Here is a 12,567-nt window from a genome sequence, read left to right on the forward strand (position 1 = left end):
TAAAATAGGTATCAGTTCAAACAGACCAGTCCAAACGAAATCCAAATAATAAAATATGAACAGAACATATTGCTGAAGAGCTTTACAAAAAAGGACCAAATTCACTACAGAGAATAGACACTTGATTTACGGATTCATCACGTTCTATAGCCTTAGTATGTTTACTTATTTTTTTTAAATGTTCATCAATATATTTTGACCCTTTGGAAAAATAATTAAATCTCAAATTCAATGTAATTTAATCTGAATATGTGCGAATGCATGTGTGTACCTTCAAAAGTATTCGTTTAGTTACGTAAAGCTGAGCATCACGCATTCATGAAGAGTTAAAGTCTTTTTTGACCACTAGGGTCAGACTTGTACAGCTTTTAAAATCAGTCTCCTGGAGCCGCTTAAACAGTCAAAAAGTCAAAAAAAAGATTGCAGCCCTACAAGCCATTCAGACACCAGGACACAAGTCTACTGTTTGATCTGAACACCGTAGAACAAGTAGAACATTTAAAGTGATCACACTACATGGTACCAAAGTCAAGATACATTCCAATATAAAAAAAGTATGATACATAAATGTCTTTCATTTTCTGAAGGTAGAGGCACAGAAGTAACATCACTGGCCAAATCTGACCCTCGGTAGGAATCACAGTTTCTGGCCAGTGGTCCTGTTCTCAGAGCCCTGGAGGACACCTCTGTCCCCACATAGTCCTGCTGTTGATCTCTGAGGCTCTCAGGACAGACCAAGATGTCCTCTGTCCTCTCCTCTCTCACTCCATTTGTATTCCAGACGTCCTTTTTCATTTTTCTTTTTCTGGTGTGAATCACCTCAGCCATATTCTGGTCTAAAGTGTTTCACAGAGTTTATCTTATCGTCCTACTCCTATGAGTGCTTGGCCTTTCTGTCCATTTTTAAAGTCTTAACACCTACTGTGATCAAACAGGAAGTATTTGACCAGATGTTACTTTCCACTTCTGCTTATAGAGACACTGTGTGTCAGTGGTACTTTTGCTGCATCACTTAGGGTCATATCAGCAATGAACAGCTTATTCAACTTATTTCAAAGCGATCAAAATAAACATAAAGACCTTTTTTGAATACACATTTTTGCCATAGGCCTATGCTAATATAAATATTTAAAGTTAATATAGAAGGTTAGAAGATTAAAAATTAGGGTTCAATATACAATTTGTTTCGTGTGAGATATTATACAATGTTTGGAACCATAAAATATATACATGAATGGTTCAGGGCAAACTGTCATGCGGCAGAGCTGCAGCTACCGCGAGGTGTCCTACTCTCGCCACGCACAGTGGGGTCCTCACCAGACACTGTACAATCACGGACTCGGTACGTGGTTCCATAGTCGTGACTATTGTGAATAGTGTTTTTGAGACGAGTTTCTCTTTCTTTTTTTTTCTCACAGAGTGCTTGTGTTTTTTCACGCTCACTTTAAACACATCAGTTGTAAATGTCCATTTCCTTTTCTGAAGGGTGATCTTCACACCATTGAGGGGACAAACAACAAGGGAAGTATTCATGTCATCTCCTTTTAAGGAACACCTTGCAGCCAATCACAGCTCTTATCCAATGAAGGAACCCAAACAGTATGAAACAAAAAAGCAGAGAGAAGAGGTACATGTACAAAATAGGCACAAAGAAATGTTTTCAACAATCCTTTTATTATTTTCTTTTCACAAAGAACCCTGTTCTGTTCGTCACAGCTCTCAGATGCCCATTTATCTTGATTCGTCCCCAAGACCCTCGCTAACTTTAGGCAGTTCTTGTCCACACCAGCTTGAGGTCCCCCTCTGATCCAGGAGGGGTTATCCAGTGACAGGACGGTTCCATCAACCCAAACTAAGCTAATTCAATATAAAAATGAATATAGTTTACAACATCTGCTTTTAACACATCTGTTATGAATGACAATTAAGTTTTCTGAAGGGTGATCTTCACATCGTTGAGGGGACAAAGGCAGCCCTAGATAGAGAACGAGTGTGGTTTGCAGCAGCTGAAGACCAGTTAATGACTGTCTGACTCTTTACCTCCTAACCTCAGCCTCTAGGACCAAGAGCAACTGTGGAGACATTGACATTATTTTTACAAGTAGTAACAAGAACAGCAACTATGTACAACGATGTACATCTCCTGCAGTGGCCAGTGCATCTCATCTCCTTTAAATGAACAACTTGCAGCCAATCAGAGCTCTTATCGAATGAGGGAACCAAACATGTATGAAACAAAGCAGCCGATGCATGTTGGCATCAAGTGAAGAGGCACGTGTACAGAGAAGGCCAAAATAATTCACTTCATTAAATTTTGTTCACAAACCCCCAAGTTTCTGGTTTCACAGCTCTCATCTGCCCATTTATATTGGCTCTGCTCCCAGGCCATCCATAAGCAGTTCTTGTCCCCACCACCTTGAGGTCCCCCTCCACTCCAGGAGGGGTTATCCAGCGACAGGACGGTCCCATCAACCCATCTCCACGTCCCTTCACCGGCCGCATCTGTCGCTCCAAGCCAGAAGTACACGTACGACCTGCCAATGAAGTCCATCTCCTCTTTACTGTTCACAACCACCAGATCTCCTCCTTGGGAAACACAGAACTCCCTGCTCTTATACCAGGATTGATACATGTCGGAAGTCTTGTAACATTTACAACCAAACTTCTTCCAACCACCTGGACATTCCAGTTTACAGAGCAGTGCGTCTCTCTGTACCGTCAAATTCTTCAGCGTTAGGAAAAGTTGCTCCATGTCTCTTTCCATGCTTGCAGTCTTCTTGTGTTGCACTGCCAACCCAATCAGTCTAGCCAGCATTACCACAGACAGCAGGCCCAGAAGCACCACCACTGCCCAGATCTGACACTTGGTAGGGCTCACAGCGTCCGGCCGCTGACTTCTTCCTGTTCCCAGAGACTTGGAGGACTCCTCTGTCCCCACAGAGTGCTGCTGATGATCTCTGAAGCTCTCAGGACAAACCAAGATGTCCACTATCCTCTCCTCTCCCTCTCCTCGTGTGCTCCTGACCTCTGTCATCATGTTGGGCCCTGGGTGAATCGCCTCAGCCATGTTCTGGTATAAAGTGTTTTCAGAGAGTTTATCTTTTCCTCTTACCCCCATGAGTGCTTGGCCCTTCTGTGTGTTTTGTATGACAGCCTGTCAAAGTCTTAAGAGCAACTTTCACCCAACAGGAAGTATTTAACCACATGGTACTTTCCACTTCTGCTTATAGAGACTGTGTGTCAGTGGTACGACTGCAGCATCACTTAGGGTCATTTCCGTAATGTTGCAATTATTCTACTTACTTTAAAGCATTCAAAATGTACATGAAGACATGTTTGAAATACATATATTTGTTATAGTCCAATGCTAAAATAAAAATTTAAATGTATTATTCAATGTTAGATAATATTATTTGTGGGTTTAATAGACAATTTGTTTCGAGTGAGATATTATTGAATGTTTGGTACATGGTAAAGGGAATGTTCAGGGCAAACACTGTAATTTAAAGGATGGAAGCTGAAGAAATTGTCGAGTGGCAACAGAAGCCTTCAGTCCAAAAGCAATTTAAAAATCTTTTGACGGTCTTCTTCACGTCAGTCTTGTATTTCACTGCAAACCCAAGCAGTCCAGCAAGCAGGACAACAGACAGCAGGCCCAGAAGCACCACCACAGCCCTAATAGGACACCTAGGAGGGCCTACTTCAGATTTTGCAACTTGGTCCATCTGTGATTGTTCAAAGCTGTTCTGGCATCTGGTGGGCAGATAAAAGAACACCTGTTTCAGGTGAGGCTGACCTGGATGCTGTCTGTGATGCCTGCCTTCCCTACCTGAGCTGTAGACAACCAATCAGCCTTCAGGAGGCGTGTCTAAGGTAGCAGCGCTACAGTCCACAGATTCACTCTACACACACACCACACACCACACACACCACACACACACTTGACACACGTTGAATCTCATGGCCTGCATGTGTTTCACTTTGTCTTGCAAAGTAATTCAGCCAAAATTAGGTGAGGGTCAATACATTTTGGATTCAAGCTAAATGAGCACGATGTGTGAAACATGAATCCATGAAACCCAACTGGGATCCTGACACCAGGTGACAAGGTGCCTCGGCATGCTAATCGTCCTACCCCTGTGAGTGGTTGGTCTCAAAACCCACTATTAACAAACAGGAAGTCTATCTAACCGGATGAGCCGCTGCAGTATTACCAAGGAAATCACAGGGGATGACCAGCAACCACAATCATTATGACTACTCCTTTTCTGGCCAACGCTTGTATATTAGATGTAGAATAATAAAGCTCGAGTCTTATTTGAACCACAGAGCCCCCCAGCACCAAGACACAGCGGGTAATTGGTTCAAATCACTTATCATGTGTTCAGTGCTTCATAGGTAACAGGGCTCTATCAGTATTTCAGTGTTTAAACAAGAGCAAACTACATGAAAGAGCTCTGTAGTGACAAATAATAATCAATGCATTGCATAAAGAGTGAAGTGAAAGGGAAAGTGAAGAATAAAGTAAATGGATTGATCTCACCGACTGAGGCAATGAGCTGGGCCTACCAGGCTGACTCCCACCTGGAGCTGGTTGATGGTTGAGGAGAGGAGCTTGGCCTAGCAGGCCTGACTCCCTTCTGGAGCTGGTTGATGGTTGAGGAGAGGAGCTCGGCCTAGCAGGCCTGACTCCATCTTGTGTTAAGAAGGAGCCAACACTTTAGCATTACTTATAATATCACATCAATACATTCTTCACTACAGGAACTGTTCATCTGTGTAATTCTGTTGTGTTCTTTTCCACCGTTCCTCTTGGTGCTGCTGGAGGTGGTGATCAAGCTAGGTCTTCAAACAGCGCCCAACTATTGCTGTTCTCAGGCTGCCTCTTTCTTTCTTTTTTTCTTTTTATACTCAACACATTTTGGGACCCTTCACCTTCCACAGTTTTTCACCTAGAGACTCCATTCACCTTGAGACTTTTCATTTTAAAAATGTTCACATTATCTTGGAATCGCTCGCTACTACTTTTTCTACATCAAATCATTCATAGATTTTCAAATATTCAACAATTAAAAGTTCCAATTACTACTGGTCAATTTCTAACCATTAAACTTCGTTCAAACGTTTAACAAATGACACAAAAAATATCTAAACAACTATACAAGTCTGTCCCCAAGTGGTCAAACAAGACTTCCATCATCCTGGAGAGAGAAGTAGAGGACCTCTGTGATCAAACCCGGACCCTTTGGACGCCTTACCCACCACTAGACTAGCCCCGCCCCATACACACACGTCTGTATTGCTCTGTGTTTCAGGTGAGGCTGACCTGGATGCCGTCTATGATGCCTACCTTCCCTACCTGAGCTGTAGACAACCAATCAGCCTTCAGGAGGCGTGTCTAAGGTAGCAGCGCTAAAGTCAACAGATTCACTCCACACAGATTCATTCTTCACAGATTCTCTCACACACACACACACACACACACACACACACACACACACACACACACACACACACAGGGCCGTAGCACCAAATCCTGGGCCCCTATACTATAGGTACTGATGGGCCCCCCTGCGCCAGGTTGTTGACGGGGGGGGGGGGGTCCGGAGCGATTGTTGACGGGGGGGGGGGGGGGGGGGGGAAGCGATTGTAGACGGGGGGGGGGGGGGGGGGGTCCGGAGTGATTGTTGACGGGGGGGAGGGGTAAAAAAAAAAAAGCTAAAATATATATTTTTTTTTTTGGTCATGGGCCCCCCCTCTGCCTTGGGCCCCCCCACAACTTTTTTTTTAGATTAGAAAACTTTATTTATCCCAAAATGGGCAATTTCGTTCACAGTTTCCAGTCTCACATAATAGATTACTTAATAAATACAATAAATAGCAATAGGAGGTAGACAAAAACATATATCAAAGGCAATCCAACACACACATTTAACTCACAATTCATTTCAGCCCGTCAGTAACAACCACCCTGCCCCCGGAAACACCCAGCAACACTGGTGTGCTCTCCACCTACTCCTTACTTTTGTCATCATTTAGTAACCTGATGGTTGCAGGGATAAAAGAGTGGGAATACCTCATTGTTCTTGTCCTGATTGAACAGTAGCGCCGCCCTGAAGGCATTAGTTTAAATTCTTTACTGAGGACATGGTCAGGCTGACTGATAATGCATTTGGCTTTCTGGACTGCTTGTTTGTTCCACAATGAACTTATGCTCTTGAGCTGGATGCCAGTGATCTTAGAGCAGATCTTCACAATTTTATTTAAACTATTCATGTCTTTAACTGACAGACTGTTAGTCCAGCATGTAAAGGAAAAAGTTAAAAGACTCTCAATGAAAGATTGGTAAAAAATTCTCAAAATAACTTTAGAGACACTGAAAGAGTTCAGCATTCTCAACAGGTGAACTCTTTGTTGTCCCTTTTTAACAATTACCTCTGTATTTGTATGGAATTTAAGATGGTTATCAAATACTGTGCCTAGATATTTGTAGGTGTCCACAAGTTGGACTTCCTCCCCATGGATGATACTTGGTTTGAGCGCTCCCTTCACTTTCCTAAAATCTACGACTAGCTCCTTTGTTTTTTCTATATTTAGATCTAAGAAGTTGTTATCACACCAATTAACAAACAATGTCAAAGCAAGGCCATGGCTGCAATGTGGACCTTGGAAAAGGGACAGCAACGCAGTGTCGTCCGAGAATTTAGCTAGATAACTTCCCTGTTGAGAGGACCTACAGCTATCTGTGTACAAAATGAACAACAGGGGTGAGAGTACGCACCCTTGAGGTGAACCAGTGTTTGAGGTAATGGCCTGGGACAAGTGTCCATTCACAGAGACCCTCTGAGTTCTGTCTGTTAAGAAGTTTAAAAGCAACAACAGTATCTGATGGGGTAACTCAAACTCAGCAGCTAGTCTCTCAATTAAAATATGTGGCTGCATCTTATTGAAAGCAGAAGAAAAGTCTGCAAATAACAATCTAGCATGAGATCCAGGCTTTTCTAAATGTTTATACATTGTGTCTAAAAGGAAGAGTTTTGCATCATCTACACCTTTCCCAGTTTGATAAGCAAACTGCAATGGGTCAAGTTTACCACTGACCAGGGACATGATTTCATCCTTAATAATTTTCTCAAAAATCTTCATTACTAAGGATGTAAGTGCTACTGGTCTGAAGTCTTTTAGCTCTTGGGGATTTTTTGATTTCGCTAGTGGTATTATAGTGGACCTCTTCCATATCTGAGGTATCTGGCCTTTCTTAGCACACATATTAAAGAGTGGAGTGAATACCACACTGAGCTGGTCAGCACAGTAACGCAGTGTGCGTCCGCAAACAGCATCAGGGCCTGCAGCTTTCATAATATTAACTCTCTTAAACAGAGTTGTTACTACTTCCTGGGCTATCACAATGTCATTGTGAGGGACAAGAGAGTCCCTCCACATAGAAATGTTCTCAGAGAAATCAGATGATTCAAAACGTGAGTAAAACATATTAAAAGCATTTGACAAATCAGGGACATCAATACCTTTAACAGTTATTGGCTGCCTGGATTCACTAGAACACTGATTTATGGATGCCATTGACTTAATTCCCCTCCATGCAGCTCTGAGATCCCCCCCACTATACCGTTCTTCAACCTTCTCTCTATATTTCATTTTGGCCTTCCTAATCTCTTTTTTCACTTCCTTGGAGACAGCTTTTTTCTCCCAAGGGTCCCCAGTGTAAAATGTCCTCTTTTTCTTATTTATCACTGATTTAAGTTCTTTAGTAACCCATGGTTTATTATTTGGGTAATGGACAGAGATCCTGGTTGGGATGACTGAGTCGACACAGAATGTAATATATGATGAAACAGTATCTGCTAGTTCGTCAATATTATCTGTGCTATCCTGAAAACAGTCCCAGTCAGTGCACTCAAAACATGCTTGGAGAGAGGAGATACTGTCCTCCGACCACATTTTCACCGTTCTCTCCTTGTGTTCTAAGCGCATGAAGGACGGTTTATACACTGGCATGAGGTAAACACTGTTGTGATAAGAGGCCCCTAGGGCAGGCATGGGTATGGAACGGTAAGCTCCACCTATTGACCCATAGCAAAGGTCAATAGTGGTGTTTTTCTGTGTTGTGCTGCAAGTTACATATTGTTCATATGTTCTCAAAGTTCTACCCAAGTCACATTTATTAAAATCCCCAAGGATGAATTTGGGTGCGTCGGGGCAAATTTCGTCCAGTTTGTGTGTTGTGTCAGCGATCAGCTGGGCAGCAGCTGACGCGTTGGCTCGCGGGTGAATGTAGACAACCGTGTAGAATAGTTGTTGAAACTCCCGAGGGAGATAGAACGGGCGGAGTGAGATCGAAAGCAGTTCTAAGTCAGCGGTACATATCCTCTCCCTGATTTTAACGGTGTTGCAGTACCTCTTGTTGACGTAGAAACACACTCCTCCTCCACGGCTTTTCCCAGTTGTCTCCGGTGACCTGTCTAGACGAATTGGGCTTCCAAACCCAGTTAGTGTCAAGTCCTCGTCCCGGTCTGAGTCGTTGAGCCATGTTTCCGTGAAAGCAAGTAGACACGATTCTCCAATTTCCCGTTCGAACTTTGCCCATGATTCCAGTTCGTCGATTTTGTTACGGATAGATTGTGCGTTTGAGAGCAGTATGGTAGGGAGCGGTGGTAACTTGCGGCGATCATCCAGCCGAAGCTTTTTGATTCTCCGTCGTAGGCCACCTCTCCTTCCCCTTTTCCGGTGCTCCTTGGCCGGCTTGCTCAGCTCTCTCGGGATATTATCTGGGATCGCGCCGGCTGTTGAGGTCCGTAGCGAGAGGAGAAACTCTCTGCTGAGAGCTTTTCCTGGAGCTCCGCGTCCACTCGCCTCGCAACAGGTAGATCCCGATAGTAGAGTCACCGTGATAATGATCACAAAGAATTCCAGGAGTGTTCCCGTAGTTAGCATGGCTGGGTCACTGACAGTTTTCACATTCACACACAAAATACAAAATAAACACTCCCCTAAAACAAGTTAAAAGCAAAGATAAAAATGACTACGAGACTGGGTAAACTGCTGGGTCGCACGCTGAGGAGCGCCCCGCGACCAATGTGTTTTACTGTCCCCTTTGTCCCCGCAGTCCGACGGCCCTGCACACACACACACACACACACACACACACACACACACACACACACACACACACACACACACACACACACACACACACACACACACACACACACACACACACACACACACACACACACACACACACACACACACACACACACACACACACACACACACACACACACACACACACAGAAAAGCGGCGGTGCTCTACCTTCACTTGGGCTGTGGAGTCTAGTGGGACTACTGTTGCCAGATTGCAGTTGTCCAGCAAATGGGTAGCTGATCAATCAACCAATCAGCAGTCAACAGATAACAGCATGTGACCTCGACACACAATGGATATCAATGATGTGTTACCATACCCCAAAGTCTCCTAATTTACTGAGGAATCAGTTCAATAGCAGAACTTTTTCTTCTGTCTGAAGAGAACAAACAGTAAATTAAAAACTAACATCTGAATGTTTTAAGATTGTTAATAAACATAGAACATACATTCAAAAGCATTTTCTTACTCCAGCAAATACTGGAGTAAGAAATATTGTGGATGAAACATTGCTTGATTGGAAACATAATTATTTATTTATTCATCAGTCCCAATAGTTAAATAGGTATCAGTTCAAACAGAACTGATACTTTTTTTTTTTTAAATGTTCATCAATATATTTTGAACCTTTGGAAAAATAAAATAAATCTCAAATTCAACGTAATTTACTCTGAATATGTGCGAATGCACGTGTGCACCTTCAAAAGTATTCCTTTAGTTACGCAAAGCTGAGCATCTCGCATTTCTGACGCGATAAAGTCTTGTTTGACCATTAGGGGCCCGACTTGTACAGCTTTTATAATCAGTCTCCTGGAGCCGCTAAAACAGTCAAAAAGTCAAACAAAAGAGTGCAGCCCTACAAGCCTTTTCAGACACCAGGACACAAGTCTGCTGTTTTATCTGAACATCGTAGAACAAGTAGAAAATTTAAAGTGATCACACTACATGGTACCAAAGTCAAGTGACATTCCAATATAAAAAAAGTATGATAAATGTCTTTCATTTTCTGAAGGTAGAGGCACATAAGTAACATCACTGGCCAGATCTGACACTCTGTAGGAATCACAGTTTCTGGCCAGTGGTCCTGATCCCAGAGACTTGGAGGACTCCTTTGTCCCCACAGAGTGCTGCTGTTGATCTGTGAGGCTCTCAGGACAAACCAAGATGTCCACTATCCTCTCCTCTCCCTCTCCTTTTGTATACCTGGTCTTGGTTATCATGTTGCGTCTGGTGTGAATGACCTCAGCCATGTTCTGGTCTAAACTGTTTTCAGAGAGTTGATCTTATCGTCCTACCCCTGTGAGTGGTTGGTCTTTCTGTGCCTTTTGTATGCCAGCATGTGGTCATTTTGTTCCGTAATTTGTTTCCTCCATTTGATAGCCACATGTTGGAGCTGGCTGCAATGTGTTCAGAAGGAGGCAACACTTAAGGAGATAACATGGAGACACTTGCTCAAGGACACAATGTAGTTTATTGCAATGAAGATGAAAATGTGAAGATGAAGAAAGAGTCTTTGTCACTCCAACATTGCTTGTGATCAGGTATCACATCGTTGATATCTGGATATCAATGATGTGTTACCATGGTTATACACTGATATCCTGATTTACTTAGAAATGAGGAGGAACTTGTTTCTGTTTGAAGTGAACAAACACAGCACCTTAAAATATTGCCATTTTAGGTGAATAAAAGGATAGTGAACTGGGTTAAGAGTGGGGACAACATTCAAAAGATGGTACAACATTTTTCGTGATGGATTTTACCCCAAAAAAGAAGCAAAAAACTAAGCTAATTCAATATAAAATTGAATACAGTTTACAACATCTGCTTTTAACACATCTGTTATGAACGAAAATTAAATTTTCTGAAGGATCTTCACATTGTTGAGGGGACAAAGGCAGCCCTAGATAGAGAACGAGTGTGGTTTGCAGCAGCTGAAGACCAGTTAATGACTGTGTGACTCTTTACCTCCTAACCTCAGCCTCTAGGACCAAGGGCAACTGTGGAAACATTGACATTTTTTTTACAAGTAGGAACAAGAACAGCATCTATGTACAACGTTGTACATCTCCTGCAGTGAGCAGTGCATCTCATCTCCTTTAAATGAACAACTTGCAGCCAATCAGACATGTATGAAACAAAGCAGCCGATGTATGTTGGCATCAAGTGAAGAGGCACGTGTACAGAGAAGGCCAAAATAATTCATTTCATTAAATTTTGTTCACAAAGCCCCCAGCTTGTGTAATCACAGCTGACATCTGTCCATTTATATTGGTTCTGCGCCCAGGCCCTCCTTAAGCAGTTCCTGTCAACACCACCTTGAGGTCTCCCTCCGCTCCAGGAGGGGTCATCCAGCGACAGGCCGGTCCCATCAACCCATCTCCAAGTCCCTTCACCGGCCGCATCTGTCGCTCCGAGCCAGAAGTACACGTTGTACAACCTGCTAATGAAGTCCATCTCCTCTTTACTGTCCACAACTACCAGGTCTGCTCCACGGGAAACACAGAACTCCCTGCTCTCATTCCAGGATAGCCCCGTATCGGAAATCTTGTAACATTTACAACCAAACTTCTTCCAACCACCTGGACATTCCTGTTTACAGAGCAGTGCGTCTCTCTGTTCCGTCAAATTCTTCAGCGTTAGGAGAAGTTGCTCCATGTCTCTGTCCATGTTTACAGCCTTCTCCATTACAGTCTTCTCCATGTCTTGTATTTAACGGCCAACCCCAGCAGTCCAGCCAGCAGGACAACAGAAGGCCCAGAAGCACCACCACAGCCCTGATAGGACACCAAGGAGGGCTCACAGCGTCCGGCCGCTGACTTCTTCCTGTTCCCAGAGACTTGGAGGACTCCTCTATCCCCACATAGTCCTGGTGTGGATCTCCGATGCTCTCCAGGTTAGCGTAGATGTCCACTATCCTCTCCTCTCTCTCTCCTTGTGTATACCTGGCCTTGGTCATCATGTTGGGTCTGGCGTAAATTGCCTCAGCCATGTTGTGGTCTAAAGTGTTTTCACAGAGTTAATCTTATCGTCCTACCCCTGTGAGTTGTTGTTCTCTCTGTGTGTTTTGTATGACAGCATGTCAAAGTGGGGCAACTTCAAACAGGAAGTTTATAACCACATGTTACTTTCGGCTGGGTGCAGTGGTACGTCGGCAGCATCACTTAGGGTCATTTCACTAATGTTCAGATTATTCTACCTTCTTCAAAGCGATCAAAATGTACATGAAGACATGTTTGAAGTACATATCTTTGTCACAGGCAAATGCTAAAATACAATTTTAAATTTAATATAAAAGATTCCATGATTTAAAATTTGGGTTTAATATACAATTTATTTCGAGTTAGATATTATTTAATGTTTGGTCCCATTGATTTATATATATAAAAGGAGAAGTTCAGGGT

The 12,567-nt window shown here is 43.1% G+C and overlaps 1 protein-coding gene across 1 annotated transcript; it reads right to left on the reverse strand.

Annotated features, from left to right (window-relative positions):
• Positions 1-1,655: 1,655 nt before the first annotated feature.
• LOC115551322 (natural killer cells antigen CD94-like) lies at positions 1,656-12,231 on the reverse strand. The gene is made up of 2 exons (XM_030367011.1): positions 11,934-12,231; positions 1,656-2,845 (listed from the first exon to the last, which is right to left on the reverse strand). Exons 1-2 carry the CDS (start codon positions 12,153-12,155, stop codon positions 2,300-2,302), a joined length of 768 nt encoding a protein of 255 aa, XP_030222871.1. The 5' UTR covers positions 12,156-12,231; the 3' UTR covers positions 1,656-2,299.
• Positions 12,232-12,567: the final 336 nt, after the last annotated feature.

The sequence above is a fragment of the Gadus morhua genome, chromosome 1 (assembly GCF_902167405.1).
Source record: "Gadus morhua chromosome 1, gadMor3.0, whole genome shotgun sequence".
Lineage (NCBI taxonomy): Eukaryota > Metazoa > Chordata > Actinopteri > Gadiformes > Gadidae > Gadus > Gadus morhua.